Below are 22,195 nucleotides of genomic sequence, written 5' to 3'. Positions count from 1 at the left end.
TTGTTGCATTTGTAACACCGTCCCTTACCAAAAACCATGGGCAGCCAACTTAAATCTTGAAAAATTATTGACACTCGTGAAATCTCTTACTCATTTGTCAGCATATCAAAAATAATTCTGCAAGTCAAAATGAAACTGGTCTTGAGAGGTCTGTCATTGATTCTCTCTGCAGTTAGAAAAACTTAAAAACGTCCAGAGGCCTCCGAGCGGTGACTAGGATAGTATTTTACCAGTGCTCAAGTGTAAATATGCTACCGAACCTAGAGTATTACTGCTGCAATGCACAATTCCAACTGCAGTAATGCATAATGTTGAAGTGCAATTGTGTAGAAGCAATGTAACGAAACAAAAACAAACAAGTATAAAACAGCACAACACAATCCGCAAATGTGTAATCCTTAAAAATTATGTAAACAAACAATGAACCACTGCCAGATCTATTAATTTTATATGTATTCAATATGACAGTGAAACTTTAGTTATACGTTTTTCAACGGATATGGAAATGTTGACGTATATAAGTGAGAGTAATGTTAAATCGAAACACCTAAATACTCCAAACCTCCATGACTGGAAGATGAAAAGTTTGTGATTTTCAATGATTTTATAGGCATCATCTTGTCGTTTCATTCACTCCCTAGCGAAACTGATCAATATTATTATTAGGGAATTTCATCGCAGCGTGTGCTAGGTTAACCCTTTGAGAACATACCGGATCATTCTGACCGATACCTTTTTCTTCTAAAATAGCAGAACTTCAAAAAATTCTCTATTTCCAGATTTTTATATCACATTCGTGAAATACATCTATAGTTTTAATATTATGCCATTCTAAAATACTGAAAGTATAACTCTGAATTTATTCAAGTACATCTTACTCGTATATTCGAAATGGAAACACATCAAAAATGGAACATGGTCATTTTGACCCAGGGTGTTCTCTATGATAGAACAAATAGGTGTGTTCTCGATGGGTTAATAAGGTTAATCCAGTGACAGTATGTAAAGATCATCTTTCCGTAGATTGGATGCTAATCTGAACTTGCCAGAATGTGTATGGGATAGCAATAGGCACATAGGGGTCAAGCTATGCCATCTAGCGGTAGATCAAACATTGTATCAAACGATTAGACTAAAAAAGTCAAGTGTAATAACGGAATAGAGAACACGGCTAGGTGACACAATGCGTAGTGTATAAGTGCGAAAAACGTATAAAAGAGAAACATAGAAGTGAAATATTTCCACATGGTTTACAGGCAGAAATTGCGAGGACTAAGAAAATGTAACGCATAAACGAGAAAAACGTACAACTGCGAAACGTATAACTGAGGTTTCACTGTACAAGTAGTCCTTCCGTCATTTACATTTAGGAATTTTGACAAAACATATATAATTATGACTATGATTACTGGTTGGGTGTTGGTTTAGCTAAATGTTGTTGTTTTTGTGTCTCTGCACCCTTTGTCACCCCTCTGACACGCATCACCTGCTACCATTCGAACTGAAATCAAAAGTGGACCTGCCTGAGATTAAGGGAAACCATCGCAAGTTCCGTAACCTGGTCACCAGCTACATAGGTAACTCTGTCTGTCTGTATGTCTGTCTGTCTGTCTGTCTGTCTGTCCGTCTGTCTGTCTGTCTGTCGGCCATTGGTCTGCCTCGTTCTTTACCCATTTTCACCTTCTTTGCTTGTATCCTTTTTTTTTCTTGTATTTCTCTCCAGTTCTCTCCACTCTGTTTACATATTATACATGCATTGACCCGAATAGCTGTTCATTTACCTATTTGTCTGTCTGTAAACACATTTGTACTACCTATACACCACCAGCCACAACACTTGGCATGTACCATTTCAAGTAATTGCTCCTCAGACTGTTATGATGCATCGCATATAATGCTTGTTTCTTATTCACTTTTACCCGGCTTCTCGCTGTTACATCCAATTGCTAACCGTCTTTGCATTGAAATTATCACAATCACGATCCTCACTACTTGTCACATTTTCTCACGAAGTCGACACTCAGTCGGACATCAACACTGTTTTTACAAAATTTTGTTCACTTTGTATTTCTCTTCCTGACACACTAGAGATAATATGGACTTAGGATCACTTGGATGCATTTTCATCAAAGCCTTATTTGAAATTATTTCACATTAATCAATGGTGGAGTGAAATTTGCTGTAATATTTGATGCTTCTGGACAATGTAACGTATCAGTCAAGGTGATTTGACACAAAAATCTCGACCGTGTATAGATTAAAATTATGAGTAACAATGAAATACAATCGATTTTAGTCAGCCGATGGGTAACTATGCATGCATTTCCTTCTCAGTCTACCTCATTGACGCTTGCAATAATGGAGGAAGCGCATTCAATCCTGTGTCGTAGAGTTGAGGCTGAGAAGTGGATTTGCCTCTGTATCTGTTACATCATTTCCATTACATTCTACTCTTTTATAAAGATACAAAACGATAAGTATGTCAAAATTTCAACTCGATCATGGTTCGCAGTATCTTAGTGCAGTTCGGTAGTTGATTCTTTTTTTTCTTATCTTAGCTGTATTTGGCCTGGCTTCGATGCTATTGACGTGATACGATAAGTGTGTTGTGAATGGATTATCATAACTTTGATCACAAAGTCTTAAAATTGGGTAAATTGGAGTGAAATTTTACTTTCCAGCAGCCAATATGTTTGGAAATAAAGATCGAATATATCGCTGCTGTGCAAATTAACTGAAATTAATAGCAGTTGGTAATAAGTCATCCTAAGAAATCGTCCTTTAGAAAAAAACGGGTGGACGAGGATAGTTTTTCATTCAGTAATAACTCGTAATGTTCACATAGACTTTGCTAGTGCTACTTGATGCCGGGGTGTCACATGCTGAACAGCACTATTCTTGTGTCGTATTCTAAATACGAATATTTATTTTTATTTATATTACGTAGTAAAATTCATTGACCATCTGTTACAGCTCTGAAACATTCCCCTTCGAAACGGAAAAGTATTACGAGGCCACTGAGACCGTTGGAAGGAGACTTTGATTCCACAGGTGAGTAATTCTAATTCAATTAATATATCGTACTCGTATTGTGTGTTTCTACATTTTAACGATGCAACAGTATTCACTATTCGTTGTGCAACCAGAACTGGATTCACTTGATTCTCCACATAAATATCACGTTTCTTAATGGAATTAAGTTGGTCGATTCTCACACTTAAACTATTACACGTTTGTTCTATCAAGCATTAACACTTAAGTTGAGTTTTCCGCCTTTCCCATTATGGGCTTTACTAAGAATATTTAATATTCAACTCATTTGTCATTATGCCATTTATGAAACTTCCATTATTTTGGCGAAAGTTGACACCACAGGGAAATGTTATGATAAACCCACAGTTGTGTAGTAGCTCAATCCATTTCCTTTGTCAAAAAGCTTTACGAGCATCATCCGTGACTTGTTTGCAGATTCATAATTTCTGCATCCAATCCTGTTATACTAGTTAAGCCGAATCAAGATTGTACATGCAGAAATACATAGCCATCTTGAATTACAGGAAATGTATATTCTGCGAATGTGAACCCAGTTCTTTCTTCAGCGAGGTCACAAATTTTGTTACAAAAATTACGATTAAAATAAAAATAGTACACTATCAGAACATAATGGGTTATAATATTCTTTATCCATCTTTTGCAAATAATGCTGGCAATGAGATAGGTTAGTTTGATACATGGTGTGGGCTGGTAAGATCAAGGAAATGTTATGAGTTGATACCGTAATACGATAGCAATCAAACCATCTGATGACAGTATAACAGTAATGTGGTGGTTTAACGGTAGCAGCGTCTGGAAGTTCAGCAGTGCATGCTTCAACGAACTCCAAGCCTGGTGAGTCTTTGCTCTGGCAATATCCCCCCCCCTCCTGCTATCAATAACAGCAAGTGATTATCGTATCGAAAAATGGTTAATCTTGGCTTCCGCCCTTTGGTGATTTGAACATTAGCGGGACAATGTGCCGGTTGAGATGTGAACAAATTTTATGTAGGAGCGTAGGTGTCAAGTCAAATTTAGCATGCACCTGTGCGTTCTCGCAACCACTCAGTTTTGCAGTTACGTTTTGTCGGAAAATTGGAATAGAGTGAATCAGAAATAGTGATGCCAATTTTAGTTCCATAAATTGGACTCAAATACTAGATTTCACATATTCTGGGCCTTACTCTGCTTGATTACAAACATTATATATTTACAATGACATTTCTATACGATACAACTATGTTGGCATCATGTACTTGTATCAGTTATCATGCATTTGTAAAATATCGAAGATATGCAATGCCAAGTACGAATCGCCCCAACATTTTCAAATTCATCATATTCGTAAATTTCAAATTTAATGAATAGCATACCTATAATAATTTTAATGTCACCGTTTAAAATCATAATAGAAAAGTTATTTTGTATGCCACCAAGAGTAGTGCAAAACAAATGCCCTTCACATTTTACGATCATCATAAACCGATTCTCCGATCACCCGTTTCTCTAAAGTAACAGTCAGGCGGATGTTGTGTACACATATAAGGTAAAATGAACTTCCATCAGTTCTATAGAGTTGTCGGTTTGAATGAAAGATGTCGTGTTCGTTGCAATGTTGGTGGAAAATATTTATCTGCCGATTGTTACTTGTTACCACGAAATAATTACTTCGTGCTTGTTACTTACATCTCATATCCGACTCGCTCTCACAAAAATTCAACAATTCTAAAGCTTGTTCTTATTTCTCTGTTTGTTCCGCACGCGTCGGCCAATGACTGTGCTTCTTGATGGTTGCTTAGCAAGCCCCACCGAGTTGCCTGCCTCATCCATAGTCATATCTGCTGCACCCACAATATCCACAACGTCCATTCCAAACGCGACATCAACTCCGATAAACTTGCCCACTGTTTGCAAACCCGTTACGCCTCCGTCTCTGCTCTTTGGCACGGCAGATGAAACCAACCACCATGATATAACAAGCTTTGGTACGTCAAGTTACCCAGCTGTTTTGAAGGGCAGACGCGGAGCCAGCCCTCCTAATCCGAATCTCGTTCCTTCCGGCAAAATCCCTCCACCGGTACCTCCTAGGGGATCTGTTTCGGGGAGAAGTCGAGTCGACGATCATCGGAGAGCGTCGGCGAATAACGCGACCATCTCCAGTCGAGGTGAAGCATTCACACTGCATGCCACTTTGCTGCCGTCACAGCTGCATGCATCCTGTTTACGGCAAAATTCACGCACCACGTCCAATGCGCCTGACTTACCCATTGACAACTGTGACACTGCTTATTGTTTGAATCAATATTTTAGTCACTACAAACACAGTGTGCCACCCAGAAATGTGAATATATCGAAATATGACGTTAATTCTTTATATATTCATGGAGCGTATTATTCTGACACTGACGAGTTTGTTAGCGTTGAGAAAGTTGATGAATCCTATATCATCAGAACGAGTCCCTGCCCGTTCAAACCTATTAGACGCAAACACGTCTTATCTGCATCTGGTGTATCACATAACGCTGTCCAATCGACTTCAGAGCTGACTTGTGGGTACCCTCCAAATTGTTCATCATTACCGATCAAACAGTCTACGCTTTCCGACTCGTTAAGCATTGCACCAGTTTTCAAATCTTGTATAAATAATGTCAATATCTCTGCCAATTTTGGGAAACCTTCGATATCGATGTCCGATCTAGATAAATCTTCTGAAGCTCATAAATTTACATTTGTACCGCAAACGAATGCTACGTTGAAAAGCAGTTTACAACCCGCTCATAAAATGTCTCGCAAGGACAAGAAACATTCTGAGACTTACAATGAAAGGTTACGCAATAAGCGAAATTGTGTTACTTGACAGGGTCTAATTGTAACAAAATCAGTCAATACTCTGTATAAACAATACAACATGGAACGTATTTAATTGCCAGTAATTAGCTCGAACTTGAATGAAACTAATCGTTTCTATACTCAAATGGCTCTGAAACTAATCAAATTTAAGAAAACTGCCCCTAAGGCGATAAACTCTGCTACTAAACCGATATGAAAGTGGAAGCTAGGTCTACGCGAATTTGTACAGTCACGCCTGAATATGACAGATATTTAAAAGTAATACAAAAGTCTAATAGCAATACCATATCTGACAATTAGCCTTCCGTAGCGCAGGACAGAAGAAGTTCAACAACTTGCAGAACACCAAATTCACACCTGTCTGATAATGAATATAGCATACAGTTGGCTAATCTACTCAGTTATAAAAGCTGCGTTGCCGATGTGAAAAACACATCGTTTTGTTCTTGCATAGCGTTGCTGGCATGCAATTATCCAAACGTCATATTTCGATGCACCTGCAATCCGCCTTTATTACTACATATAGTATATTAAGTCACGAAGTTTGAATTTCGTCCCTTGTGGTTTAATGTACTATTTATTGTTTGTTCAAAGTATCTTGAGTACGATGCGTTATAACTCTGACTAATTAGTTGCGACCTGTTTTTGTTTCTTTCCTCTTCCATGAATATTTTTCATGTTAACGGTGTGTTGATGCAAAAAGCATAGTCGTAAATAGAAAAATGTTAGTTTATCCGATCCTTAAAATTTAGAGCATTAAAGAAATCTACAAGTCATTGTGAGATGAAACTAATCTATGAGTGTTATTCTAGATATAAGCAGGTATATCATTTGTTAGTCATGTGGTATTAATTCGTCACATGTTATACTAAAATGCATCAATAATTACAATAAAATGAAAGATTCATGAATTACGCCTGTCATGTTTTCAACTTGATATAGTTTTACCATGCATATGGACAATTTAAGCGATACCATTTCTCAAGTTAATTTTTGTCCAGCCTTTGTCGACACATCAACTATTGACTATATGAAATATACTCCCAATTTAGTGATCATCCTGTTTGATTATTATTTTTCTTCAATGGATTCCAAATTAGAAGTTTGGAATGGACATGCCTCACAGAGTTGAGGTCATTCTATTTTGAAATGATTCAACAACTATGCGAGGTTTAAATCCGATGGTTCTCGATACTTTTAATTTGAATTGTATGGAATACATGGACTAAACTTTAAATTTGAATATTTCTGTTCTATTTTTTTACGTCATCAACTATCTGCATGAAACCTTCGGCCTTAAGAATATTGTATTTTTAATACCACATACACATATATTTGTCCATCCACGGCTGGACAAGCATTCTCTACTGCGAGAATGTGGTGGTTGAAATTTCAAACAACTGATCAACTTAGTTTGCTAACAATATTATGATACATTCGTGATTCGCAATTGATTTAGTCAATCAAAGGGACCGGAAAGACAACGTTCTTCCCATAAGATGCTCCCCTGTAATTTTGTACACCCATTACAAATGTAACTTTTTGAAACAATTTTGGCTGTTGATATTTTCAAATCTTCTCAAATCTGTATCCTCGTTTTCAAATATGTAAACCGCCGCTTTTCTTGTTTCCCCTTTTTGGTTCACCAAGAACCCAGTATGATGGAACAGTAATACATATACCTTGTGCAGGGCCGGTACTTAAGTCACCTTTCTCATTGTTAGCCACGTTTTTTAATGAAGTATCTTTTTGTCACTCTTTACAAGAGATGGTCACTTGAGTCACTTTTTCGGTTTTAATTGAGTTTCGTGTATAGAAAATTTGATTGCACAGATTTTTTCCCACGCGGTATGCATTGAACAACATTTTATTTGTTAAGTATTATAGTATTTTTACCGAGAAGATCAGTTTCAGATTTATTTCGGAAAATCAATTAAGATCAGATTGTTCGTTGTTTCTGTATCCAAATGTTCCTCACGAGAGGACAACATATTCATAAATCACAGTTGTTGTTCACTTGGCATTCATTTACCAAATATCATGTACAGTGTTACATTTTTTTAATGCGGCAGAAGACGTGAAAAACAAGAAAAACCCGTGTACAGCGACGTAATAGCAAATAGGGCAATTTCTGATGAGATGAATAACACTGTGGTAGCACTTGTAGTTTCATTACTAGTTCTTATCAGTCAGTTTTACGTCACTTTCCTTAGACTTGAAAGTCACTTCTCTCACTTTTTTGAAACGACTTACAATCAGCAGCTACCAGCCCTGTTTGTGGCGACTGTTCCGAAATTTACTCGTGCCAAAAAAACTGCAAGATAGAATCAGCTAGCAATTATTTCAAGTGTAAAATGATTTTAGTCCCTGACAATACCACCAGTTAATTTGCAACCCAGCCAATAATCGTGCAAAAACTCCAACAACACAATTTTGAAAAAACAATTCAATAATGGTGTTGCTTCTATTCTCAAGCCCAAGCTACTCTCACTGTAAAATATTTATTTATAATAGATTCATACTTTCATAAGACTTTTCGTGATAATTTTGCGCTTTTCGTTTCTCAATATGTCCTACAAAAATTCTGAAATCAACGCCCAGTTTGTCCCGGGATTCTCATGACTATTTGAATTTTTTTTCCCCTCCGCATACAAAATAATGTATAATAACATTAACGATCCCACTGAGCTGAAGCTAGTTGACACTCTGGTTAATGCAACTGTAATGGAACTCGAAATACCTTTGTGAGAACTAAAAATGCAGTTTGGTCTGCATTCTTCTGTTTCGTACATTCTGCTGCAATGTAATGGACCCGATTTGCTGCTTGATTGTTGTTAGATCATTGGAGTATTCTACGATGGACAGTGTTTGGTGTTGTTGCTAGTTCTTATTTCTTTATTTGTTCTTTTCGTAGTACAACATTGGACAGCGTGCAATGTGCCGATTTCACTTACCTTTATGATGTACAACGGTATCATAGTAGTACGCTTGTTGTAGGTGGTACCCTTCCCTCTACATGCTCCACCCCACCTCCGCCATTTGACGACGCTGTTACATCGAACGACGCAACATTAGCATCGGGGGGTCACCATTCCCATCACGGAACAACGACGATCCTCACTAGCAGCTTGAGTTCGTCGCATACGAAGCAAAACAAAATAGTGCATCACGTTACTTTAACCAAAACCTATCACGATGCTGTTAGGTAAGTTTGCTCAACATTGACTAGCTTATACAATGTCATATGCACAATGCTGGTTAATTTCGTGGACGAGGTATCTCTATTCATTTCAATCAATCACTGTCTCTCTATTTCTCCTCTAGTATATCTGACGTGCATTTAGAAAGCAGTGGTAGTGGCTGCGGCAGCGTCGGGCGTGAAACAAAGTCGTCCTTAAGCGTAGAAAGCGGGGGTAGCAGTCGTGGCGGTGGTGCGTTGACGTGGACACCACCTACTGGCAGTGTCGAAGGTTCTACTCCTACATGGACTGAGGGGACGCCATCCTTTACAGAGAGTTCGAGTAGCGGAGACATGGGTTAGCTCGTCTATTAGTAGTTCTTCATGTGAGAACGAAATAAATGGAATAATCCAACATGAGGAAGATTTGCCAGCAAATTTTGTAATGCTTAATTTACACCATATTAATCATATTGATAGGCTGTCCCACAACACCGATTAGAAGTGGTATGAGAGGGGAAGAGGATAATCGAATTGTCGCTACAGTCGAGGAGGCATTAGCTAGTTTGACATCCGAAATGGTAAGTCAGTAAATTTATCAATTTTTACTAGTTTACGAATATCCTTGTTTCGCAAGCTCAACGTACGGTTGCGATTTGACGCTCAATCATTGTACAGTACAAGGTTTAAGCAAAATGTGTGCTTGCGCAGAGAAGGTTGACCGAATTAATCTTGACACGATAAAATAAATGGTTCATTCAGCTATAAATTTTTATTGGCGTTGGTAAATGAGGTGATAAAAGAAACGGCTGGGCAGCACCTCAATTTGGAAAATAATTTTTTCTCACTGTTAATATACATTCATGTGCTAAAGTTCAAAAATATAGGTATGTAAAGCAAATTTGAAACTTTCGAAAGAACCTATCCAGCTTTCGTTTTTGCTTACATGAGAAGAAGATAAGAGTCGTAGAAAAATGGTATTTCAGGTTCTTGAAAACTCGAAACAGTCAGCGAATACTTTTACAGATATTTGTGGCTGCACTCCGGTGATAATATTTGTGTAACAACTCGTATTCCTTTTGATTACACTTGCTCGGTTTTTCACCAATCGGTAAAAATAATCTAATCAATTGTACGAAGTTGATAATTTTCATCAAAGCATAGAAAGTCAAGATAAGAAGTGATAATCTTATCCCAAGATGTAGCAAAACTTCTCCTAAATATTAATAAGATTCAAAATCCATACTAGCATATTGAGAAAGTTCAGCAACGTAAATGGCCAAACGCGATGCAGGATGATTAAATATTCTTGTGATTGACACTTTTCAAGGGGTTACATCCGGTTGAAAATTTTTTCGTTGACAGAAAAACGGCGTAGCTCTGCGCTTTTCGTAGGACCAAACGGTGTACGTTGCAGCGACCAAGTGCCGTGTCTGAAATCAAATCTTCAAAATTCGTTTTAATATAGATGACAATAGTTATGGTATACCGATCGGCATTTCGCAATTTCGAACAAATCCAAAAGATATGACGATTCGAAGAAAATCGTCGCTTTTTTTTTTTTATCATCAAAAATCGCTTCGTATTTTAACTGTCATCAAAAAGCGCTAAATCTTAAAAAAAAATTCCGGTCAATTTATCATGCGGAATCATAAAAGACATACATATGTAAAGTTTGAACTTACTCCATCGAATGGTGTCCAGGTTAGGATGAACAGCGAAGTAGAAAATGTAGTTTCCATATGAACGCGTTTAAAGCTTTGACCTCTGGTTTGACGTTGATTTCTGTTTCAGAAGAAATAGAAATTTTTCATGCCCTTAATCGGCGATTTCTCGGGCATATAGAAGGCCTTCTGCCGCATTCTCAGCTTCCTGAAAGCCTGATATTTCTAGCCTTGAACTCTGCTCTATTGAGACGCACATCGCGCATTGTTTCATTCGAGTGCTCATAAATTTCTCAAGTTTTGGAAATTAGACATTGGCTTTTCGGCAAAATATTCTTAGATCATGCAACTATAATAATATGCAATAAAAAAAATCGTTTTTTGAAAAGTTGCGACCGCATGTAACCACTTAATAATATCTTTCAAAAAGGCCTACTTATCTATTGCGGAGCCTAATTTAAATGAATACAAACGCGAATGCACAGTAACTGTAGTGCTTAGGAATGATGTTGCCTGGATACAGTTTAATCACATGCCTTCTCATGACAGTAAATAATAATACGCACAGACGATGTTCGAAACTACATGCCTGGAATGTGAATACTGTTAATAATTGCCGGCCGGATAATGTGTCCCAAGTGTCTGGATGTCGTCGCCAATAGATTTATAGAAAGGTAATCTTTATTTGCAACCGTGTATTACAAAGCGATGCGTTCTTAATTTAAATCATAATTTTTACCATTGGTCATTCTTATATTTGAGTTCAGTTTAGTTTATTGTTTCTCATATGAAGGTTTTCTTGTTACATTTTGCAGTGCAATATCAATTATGTTTACTGTTACATTTGTAGAGGTAGATTCCCGCGCTTCTTCGTGTAGAGTGCCGCGCCGTTTGTTTGTTTGACACAACTTGTGCGCAGGGTATGCAGGGGTCGGGTATCTCGCTTCAATTATTGTGTATATGTTGTTTTCCCTGTGTTACGGTTCATTATTTCAGTTGCGTTTATTTTGGGTTTGTTATTTTCTCGAATAATTTTTTTTTTCTTTCTTGAATATCTATTCTTTTAGTGTACAGATTATTACACTTTACCCATCGATAAGAATATATATCGTTCGTGTCTGTATTTTATGTTGTGTTTCGATTTGTTCCGATCTCAATGACATGCGATTCTATATTTGTACGTGTCAGGCGATTCTGCAGCGGGAGTGAAATGTTGCATAGCTTTGGAACCACCATTGGACAAATTATGCTGCAACAATGAATCTCCACAAAGGACCGTCACTGGTCTATGCAAGTTACACGTCCTGCAAATCGACATGTTTCCTTTTTTTCCCTTTACCGTTCAATCCATGAAGTCAATTATTAATTATCAAAGGACTTAATCAAACGACAAATTGTCCTAAGAACGGCAGCAAATTGCAGTTCTTTGCCGTACGTACAATTACCTACTCTCGTGTTATGTCGGCATTTGCGTTTTTATTGGTAATTATACACTACTACTACATCGAATTTTTGGTACTCTTTGGTTTTTGGTGAAAATGATCTTATCATTGCGTTAAGAGGTAATCTGTAACGTTATAAACATTGATTGGTATTCAATCATGAAGCTTTGCCATTCTTTCTAATTACTGGTCCCTGATCGGCATGACGGGCACGTTGAATACAGTTACTTCGAACTACAGCACAATTACTGTTATCGTAATTCTACTGGAAGCACCATCCAAGAATGTATAATATATTGTAATATCTGAGGCTCACTAAACGATCATATACAATTTTCATTTATAGCTAGTTTTAATACAAGACCACAACCTTTGCAGTAGAAGTTATTATAGTTGCTGAAACTTTATGATGCATAGATTATTTGACAAATTTTATGGCTTAAAGCATGAGATTCGTATTCTGAACCTGGGAACGCAAGCTGAAATAAAATGCCAATAAAATTAATTATGTAAAAAAAATTCTCACGCCTCGTGTTGAAAACGAAATTTAAATTTCTTCATCAATTGGAAGGATTTATTCAATTTTATATGCGAGTGCACCAAGCAATATTAATCCTGCCACAGAAGAAATTCCTTATGTAAGTTTGTACTAGCAGTGACAGTCTCAGGACAAAATCATCGTCGGTAGGCGTACGCACATAAGAGGAGTCAATAAAATTCTGAAAGTGAGGCGTACTTGCATACCTCTTTCTGACAACAACAAGTTACAAACTTTCATTATCGCTAGTATTAGATTAGCACGAGCCTGGCTGAAATAATGTTTACTCCTAATCCTGAGTCTTATACCTGAATATTGATTTTTGGACAATTGCTAGACTCATAAACTAGTTACAAATAATACATCATCGCGTGTGTCCAGCGATCTTGAATACTTCAAAATGTCCGGAAATTTCACAAGAGTACTTATATAAGTAAATTTTTTATTTCTGGACGGATCGGAAATACACGCACACGCACACACACCTCGAAATAGCGCTGCATAGTTTACAGATTACTCCTATAACGCATCACAAAAACTCGACTGTCCAATATTACTGTAGTATACATACCTATAGGTATAGTACTGCGAAGCGCGTTTTGATGTAAATTCAACACTGTTTGGGTAGTATTTCCGAAAACTTCTTGTATTTTCACCTGAGTTTTCTCATACCCTAATATTTACTCTCGGTTGTTTGTTTGAAAATAATTTTTCGTTTCTCTCCAATTATCAATCTAAGAATAAATATCTCACATTTGAATACATCATGGGTGATTGCAGTAAAACGTATAATTTAGAGTGGACAAATGCTGTTTGTTGAAGAAAGCAGAAAGTTTTATTTATTTCCTATGATGATTGGAAAACTAAGTTTCTGAGTCTGGCAAAATGGGTACTTTGATTTGAAAAAGTTGGAATTCTCGAGATATTTTCAAGTGCCTGACGGCTGGACACCATTATTGATGATTAAGCAGGAGAATTCTCCATGAATAAAATTGGAGTCAGCTGGCATATTTTCTTATATCGCTTTGCTGTAACTAATATGATATTGGTAATATTTGGATTCGATTGAATTTAAGACCAGTTCCTTTACTCGCATATTTCAACATTGGATGTATATTGTATAATATTAAATGAAAAAATATTTAATATGTTGATGAGAATCTGAGCTGACGTATAGCTGTGGCAAGCTAGAGCTTGCAGATGATTATCTGCAGCAACGAGTTTCGTCATTTGTACTAAATATGTGTATTCAAGAACGTGATTACATCAGTGGCTTTTCCATTTCATTGGGCATATCCTACCCTCTCCAGAGGTAAACACAAACTTCTGTCAAGGTATAGTTGTGAGATGGCGATGTTGAAAATGTTGTCCATGTTAATGAAAGTGTCTATGTGTTAAAGAAGATGATAATAATGTGTACCGCATATTAGACAGAGGGAAAACTGACGGTAGCAAATAATGATAAATGAAATTTGTTAAGTCTGGTACCATTTAAATGTCACTTATTGGCTTCACTTGACACCAGTTTGGGATCCTGAGAGGTAGCTGTCGATTATTGATGTAGTTTATAAAAGGATGTAAATACTTAGTTAATATAACCGAATCAATACTCAAATGTAACTTCAAGTTTCAACATAATCATAATATGTACGTATATGTGTGTCTGTTATGTACCACGTATAACTCCTTATACGTTATGCGTTATAAAGTCGTATATTTAAAAACTGTGTAACTATATGTTAACGGGAACTAAAATCAAAAAAGATATCGTTTCCAGTCTAAATGTTACAAAAGCCAAAATGTCGTTCAACGATTGTAATTAAGGGTTAACGCTTGCACTCAAAATATCAACGAGTACTTTCTTAGAAATCGTAACATTTGTGAATTCAATTTTAGATGCAAAATAATCAGTTTCACCATTTGAATTTGAATATATTTATACAGTATTCGTTACTCTTTACTATTAAAAAGTGACCACATCAGTGTTCAGTGCATTATGATCTAAAAGTAGTGATCAATGTACAACTACTTTCACATTGTCTGTCTGTACATGATAATTATTGTAACTTCCATAAGTTTAATTTAATGCTAATTTTATTTGATCTGGTGTGAAAAATCCATTCTCACGTGCTTTTGAAAGGTCGTCTAGAAACTGCGGTTCCTCAGGTTTACCAGGTTTTCCACAAATTAACATGTTGCGGGGTAATGGAGAAATTGGACGACACCATAGATTTTTACTTTGTTCCTTCCCTTTTTCGTGCCGCTAGAAGCACTAGAATTGACTTAAGTTCTAGTGTACATGTAAGATTCGTTGGTATTTTGTATAAATAATATTGATACGTACTATAACCATTGCTTATATCGGATACTATACATATACAGAAAATAGCTTTGCTGCTTTTTAAGTATGATTGTTATGTAATTAAGATATTATATAAGTGTTCATATACTAGTTGACCCCATCAAGTATAACATTACGAATATGCTCCGTTTCAGGCTCTAGCCTGCTTACTGTTCTTGGGGCTGCACAATCATCAAAGCTTAGCGCCAAACATCACGAAAGTTTATCGATAATAGCGATTTTATAATCGCTATCCAGAGCACCTATGGGAACATGAGTCACATTGAATTTTTTGCTTCCAATTTCGAACCATACCTGATTATAAGAAACTGTCGAGTTATTATCAAAAACTCTGGAAATTGGGTGCAAACCGAAATTGCAACCTTACGTTGTGTTTTTACACTATTTTCACTATCATTTTATGAAACCTTGTTCAACGCATGTTCGGAATGCCATGCGATTTGAGGCGTAACAAGCATTTAAAATTGAATCATGAAATTTGTCGGCATCTGAACTAAGGAAATAACTGTACTCAAAATAAATTTACTGTTCAGGTATCTCGCCCGACGCTCGTAGTATTAATATACTTACTAATCTATAAAAGAGAACTGTGTCATCAGCTGTACAGGGTAATTTGTTCGTTGCTGAACATGAGAACCGAAACAAAAGAGAGCCGTGTAAAACGACTGCGTCAGTTGTACTCGTGTTCACCAACGAATCAATGACTCTGTTTAAATCACGGACTACTACATTGACTTGAGTCACGTAAAGACCGCTGAATATGGCAATGGCCCAAATGATCCTGAAGGTAGTTTCAGGTTCTTATTTTTAGTCGGATCAACTTCTGATCAGGTCGGTAACTGCCGAGTACCTGCCGACGCCTGTCGCCTGTCCAAAACTCGAGACACTGTGATCCCTTTAAATTAAGCAGGCTATCAACATTTTCAGTCAACACTACTGTACGTAGTTATTCATTCGATGTCAGATAGGTATAGTTTATTTTGAGAGCACAGTGGAATATTTATATCTATTTGCATTCCAGTATCATACCTGCCGTGGTTCAAGAAATTTCTTGCTGGCTTTTAAACGACCTGCTTTTAAGTCTAACCGTTACCTGTCAGATCTTAGGATATCCCTTCAGATATACCTACTTCATTCAGACTTAGGATAAACTTAGAAGTAGAAGTCATTAATCACTGCATGAAATTCCCTTGGTAAATTTACATTATATCACATATAAGTAGGGATTAACTTGGAACATTTGTTGATTTTATATTACCATAGTTGAGAGGTTGTTTTAGAAAACTTTAAACGGGGTTCATTAATGATTGATTAATACCGCTGGCGTTAAATACGCTTGACTATAATTTGAAATGTTATTAATGAAAAGTTTTTCATTAGAAACTGTGTATCTGTTTGATGTTTAGCTTTGTGAATATTGCTGAGCTCAAGTCTCAATTCAAAACCAGTACTTCCACAGTTGAAGATCTGCTAAATGATTGGATATCAGTACTCACAGCAGCCCCCATTCCCCTAATAGCAATATATCTTTTGAATGTTCTATCCAAAATGCAAATTTGATGATTCTTTCATTTATCCTAATCTACACAATTTTCCTGCTAATTCCAAAATCCCGGCGGCTTTTGACTTTCGTGTGCTACGTTTTGAAGTTCATCGGATTATGTGCTAATAGCTTAGTATACATTTTCACGATGACTACAGCTATATGCCAATCAACGTGTGCATCACCACAAATATACGTACAGGTCGGGATGAAATTCCAAGTATACATCCGGTCACCGTCGGTGACAATAAATTCATCTTGTGCATGTAATATTCTCTTTTCACTCAAACTGTGCGGACATTTTGACTCGAAAGTCCTTCCGTATCTCGTTGCAACTTTACGTTATAAGGTTTTGTCGAACAGTTTGAATTAGCGTTGATTTTTCTTAATTGAGAGGCAATTGTGAAGTACTTTTGCAGTGAATTGTCATGCGGTAGAATGCAATCGGTAAGAGACGTTATATCTAATTATCCTGTAGTATCATCTGTTATGGGTGATCCAGAAACAGATTACCAACGATAACGGGAACGAGACTCGATACGAACATAGTACAGGGACCATGTTTTGGAAGCCAGGGATCAGAAACAGAGTTAGCCTGAGCCGCATAGTCCTTGCCACAACAAAGCTGAAGACGCTGGGTGTGGGTGTGAGAAGATTACCGTGAGACCACATCAGCTTTTGTCGTTTCACTCATAATTAGGCCGCGAAATAGACTTGTATTACTTTCGAGTATTCCTTGGTTCAATGACTAGCTATCAGTCTTGTTAGTTGAACGTAATGCGAGGTCCAGTCACTCGCCAAGTTGCATATCCGCAAATACTCAAATACCACAATTAGTGTAAATTTGCATAAAAAAAAGTTGAGCCTAAATTGCTAGATTCGCCAATTACTGTGCTGGTGAACTTTATTAGAATGAAAATTATTTAACATGTGTGGAAATAAGGGGAAGAACGTGTAGCCACTCCTGTACGATACTTGAAGTGAGTAATAAAATTACTATTTTTATAAGACAGTAGTCAAGCTATTAGACAACGTTGATTTCATGCATACTTGACTGTAACGTCAAAAAGTATATTGCTACGGATAAATAAGGAAATCAAATAACATTTACTAAATCTAGTTAGGCTTGTAAAGTTACGTACAGATTTATTTTTAGCTACAGGTTTATATAAGTCAGTGTTGATTTAGCGGGTTCCTGACAATCGCGATGAGGTCAACCCACAGTGATTAGCTCGGTAGACAAACGTTTCTGCTACGTTCACTGCAGCGGTAGTGGCTTTCCATTACTTATCTGTGCAAGTGCGTCTGTGTGCAAGCAAGTGCTCAATGTCAGAGTGAACAAGTTTGTGCGCCGGACTCATTGTTGTATACACACTCCACGAAATCCTTGTGGTATATACTGTATGCTGATAGTGATTTGTAAAGTTCACATTGCTGGCACCAAAGTCGACGTTTGAGTGATAATAATTGAATCTCATTCGTTTAACGTTGAAAATCACATTGCAAATATTTTTCAATGATCCAGTTTTAAAATTTGTTATATACTAATCATGATTGCAAGTTACGAATTTGTATGGAACGCCGTCACAATGATATAACATTTCAAAAAGGTGGAATAAAATCTTGACAAAATGCCTTTGTCTTATTTATCTGAATTAGTACAATCGGTTTCAAAAGTTATTTTAATAAATATGCATGTGATCATACGTGATGGTACCTACTTTTCTTGAAACATGCGTATATTTACTGGGGGTCCATTAATTACGTTACACACAAAGTGGAAGGGAGGGATCCAGAAGGTGCGGTGGGGGGCTACAATTATAATACAAGTGAATATGGTTATGGGCGGATTGATCGTAAGAATATCATTTTGAAGTTGAAAATTGGTTGCATTTATACTTTTTCAACGCGCTTTATTCAAAACATTCGTGGACCGACTTTTCGGCCGCGTTTAATATTCATACGCCGAAAAACAGATAATGTCTTCATTCGACGCTTACTTTTGCTCCTTGACAGTCGTTTTTTTAGTTCTGATATTTATTTGTCATTAAAAATCAACAAATTATACAAGTTTCCGTTTGATAAACAATGACAATGATGCCTTATATTTGGACGAAGAAGACGTTGAGACTTCCAAGTTTCCCACCGCCTTCCAAAAAAATAACAGTGCGTGCTATGTCAGTAATGAATAATGTAAAAGAAAAGCCTGAATTTCTTGTTCAGTCAAACACAATATAATAATAAGAAATTTTTTTCTACTGATTTTGAGTACCTATCTATTGCCTGAGAACGTACAAATTGTTACTTTATTTGAATATATTGTAATATAATGATAATATTAGGAGTGCTCTTTTAATTAAGTTCTAAATAAAAAATTGCTAAATGAGTGTAGTCACAACAGGGGCGGGAGGGGGAGAAAGTTCCACATGAATGTGACTACTTGTGACAGCGACGAGGGAAGCATAGATTTACATCCAATATATGTATTCAGTTTACTCAGTCGTCTCGAATACCTACATTTCTGGACCGCATATAGCTGCACTTTTCCAGTCGTACGTTTTTCCCCAGCCGAATCGCGAAATTAAGTATAACCAATGGTGACTTCGCAGTTTTTTCCTCTTAAAGAGTTCTTATCAACGTTCTTTCAACCCTTTCAGACGCACCTCTAACACGAAGAAGGAAACAAAAATCTGAGAGAAGAATTGCTATGAAGATGCGTTCAGAAATCTCCAATAGAATATATATACATAAAAATCTAAACAGCTAAACCAAACTGTTTTTGTAACTCTGTAAGTTTTAATAGTAAGATGTAATGTACAGATTTGCGCAAAGTACTTCCAAGTACGGATAATCATGTGGTCTGTTTCCATTAGAACAAGTATCAAGTATTTCTTATTCTTATTGTAAATTTCATTTTAAACTATATTCTTCTAGTTTTTTCTATTTCGACTTGATATTAATGCTATACACAACTGGCACATCACAACCACTGTAGTCTTCCATTTTCTTTCATAACCGTTGTATATTTATATATATTTAACCCCGACTCAACGGTAATGGCCACTTTATTAACCTGAAAAACGGGACGAATGTAGCATAGGTATAATTCTCTCTTATCATTTTTTCGCTCAAACTTACTTTCTCCCGCATTTGCGAGGGAAAAGTTATTATTTCCCGCTCATTTCTGGGAAAACAGCAGCACTTTTCTCCCGCTAATGGGGTAACTACTTTTCAAGTCAACAATTCTCAGTCAAATTATTCCCTTGTTACATAATGTACTGATATATGTATGTCGTGAAACATGAAGTATCATTTGGACGAGGTATGCATTTGTTATTGGCTGGTATCGCGCTTGTATCCAGAAATTGCATATGTTGTGAAGTTTGTTGATATTATCATTACACTCCCATTTGGACTTCAATAGGTACGAAATTACTTGTTTGAAATATTTGAGAGTCAATCATATATTATTATGTTAAAATTAAATCCATTTAATTCACATGTTAGAAAAGTTGATGCGTCACAGATAACGTTTCACTGGAAGTTGTAGAATGTACTAATTTTGTGTTATTATTTCTTATTTCCCAATATTTTTCATCTTTGGAACATATGATTGTCTACACTTGGTAATCACTCACAATCTTGAAGTCGCAATTAAAATCATTCATTTGAATGCATTGAACTATTTGTGATGCATTATTTCTACGAAATGTAGTCACAAAATGGTTCGAAAAATGAATCCAGTTGCACGTCTTATGAATCACGGTGGAATCCCGCGGTTAAAGGGCTTAGATATACACATGCATTACGTGGTATGGAAATAGCATATTAATTGGTATGTCCACCGAAATAAAACGTGGCTAATGCAATGGATACGAATGGAACGAACATGTGATATAATATATAGGAAAAATTATACAGCATTATTGTTGATGTGCTTTTTCTGGGTGTCCAATTGAGATTGTCCATCAGTTTATCAGTATCAATTTCAATATAACGAAAAAATATTCAAAGCAATAACGATCCTTTGAATCGCAAATCTCCCCGATATTCAGCTATAGAACGAAACATACAAAATTACCAAGGGCGGTATAGGGAACATTTGATGCCATCGAAACTCACATGCCGACGATAGTAGCGTAACATGTAGCGTACGAGACTGAGGAAGGGGGGGACTAGAGTTGAAATGCCCAGCGTATCGATGCGGACCTGAGCGACGACTCGCAAAAATTGTAAAAAAGTGTCACATTGCTCAAGCACGTAATCGGCAAGCTGAGGTTTGAAACAAGTCCGGCTATACTTGAACAAGATTTTCTGCAGTTTTCCTTGTCCCTTGTGTGAATGCGGGTGTTTATAGTAAATATCTTGAGACGGCTGCAGACTAATCTGTAATGGTACTAATCCACCCCTCCCTTACCCTGCACAAGCTGTCAGCTTATGGGGACATACCCGAAAGAGTATAGCGGGACTGTAGTGATTGTTACTATTATTACTATTACTATTATTGCAAGTATTATTATTATTATTATTATTATTATTACCATAATCATCATTATTATTGTTATTGTTGTTGTTGTTGTTCTTGTTATTGTTATTATCTGTTACAATTGTAATAGTATGTACTTAGTCGTTGTGAATTGCTTTGATCTTAAGTTGAACAAAGAGAAAGGGACCATTGTTGTACCAATCGATGCCTGAGCCAGTCAGATGGTGAGGTAATGTGACTGAATACACTTGCATACCAGAGCCAATGAATAGGCCATCAAGATGCTGGCTGAGTGGCCCAAGTTGCTAATATCGAGGATGATAACAATCAGGTTTTGCTATATTTACACTATTCACCAAAAGATTGAATCGAACTGGTAATATTATCGCAGTTTCTATAACTGAGGTCACTCAACTAAGGCACATTCTTGTTTCCCATGTGTTTATACACATCACTGTACAACAGTGGAATGGTGTTTGCGAACATTCCAACACCGAAAGTACCCCGCTAGTCAGGACATACTAATCATCAACTTGCTCCAATTGTACTTAAGGTTTCTTAAGTAAAAATTTGGTTCATGGTATAAAAAAGTCATTGTTAGATAGTATTATTGTTTATTTGTAAAATCAAATATTCAAGTAATAGCTTGATACCGCAATCATTCGTTTTCGAGTGAATTGGCTATATTACGTAGTATTAATTATAGAATCTAATTAGATATTTGAAAGGATAGTCGATATGGAAGTAATAAACACATTCCAAGAGTATTCTAACCATTCTTCATACAAAGACGTAACATATAGATTTATATAAAATATGTAGAACTGTATAAATGTGCGCCTATGCCGGGCATGTATGTACATGCCACACGATCTTATATGATCGTTATGCATAGGGGTCTTGACATATATCTGGCTAGCATTGGAGGGGGGGATCGGCTTTTTTCAGGTCATGGTCCTACAGATATACAGACACGAATGTAGGAAAATCATCATATCATCATCACACATCATATATCATACATCATACATAGTATTAAAGATCCAAATAAAAATTTCGGATTTTCGGAAGTTCAGAAATTACATTTTGACGTCACCGA

At 36.6% G+C, this 22,195-nt stretch overlaps 1 protein-coding gene across 17 annotated transcripts in view; it reads left to right on the top strand.

Moving 5' to 3' along the window:
• The window catches only part of PIP5K59B (Phosphatidylinositol 4-phosphate 5-kinase 59B), a 59,157-nt gene that overhangs the window by 12,400 nt on the left and 24,562 nt on the right, over nt 1-22,195 (top strand). For 7 of the 17 annotated variants that reach the window (XR_011176790.1, XM_069134806.1, XM_046615184.2 and 4 more), the window contains exons 11-17: nt 1,515-1,577; nt 2,974-3,051; nt 3,841-3,888; nt 4,833-5,198; nt 8,881-9,088; nt 9,208-9,419; nt 9,542-9,642. Coding sequence is in view for 10 of the 17 variants with exons in the window: in XM_069134806.1 (XP_068990907.1) it covers nt 1,515-1,577; nt 2,974-3,051; nt 3,841-3,888; nt 4,833-5,198; nt 8,881-9,088; nt 9,208-9,419; nt 9,542-9,642 (1,076 nt within the window). In the remaining 7 variants the exon portion in view is untranslated. Of the gene's footprint in view, nt 1-1,514; nt 1,578-2,973; nt 3,052-3,840; nt 3,889-4,832; nt 5,199-8,880; nt 9,089-9,207; nt 9,420-9,541; nt 9,643-10,426; nt 11,252-11,274; nt 11,400-11,913; nt 15,604-19,267; nt 22,179-22,195 lie in introns of those variants that run through there. The other 10 variants (XR_006881931.2, XR_006881930.2, XR_006881929.2 and 7 more) reach the window with 8 other exon arrangements.

Source organism: Neodiprion pinetum, chromosome 3 (genome assembly GCF_021155775.2).
Source record: "Neodiprion pinetum isolate iyNeoPine1 chromosome 3, iyNeoPine1.2, whole genome shotgun sequence".
Lineage (NCBI taxonomy): Eukaryota > Metazoa > Arthropoda > Insecta > Hymenoptera > Diprionidae > Neodiprion > Neodiprion pinetum.
This window is presented reverse-complemented; position numbering and strand designations above follow the sequence as displayed.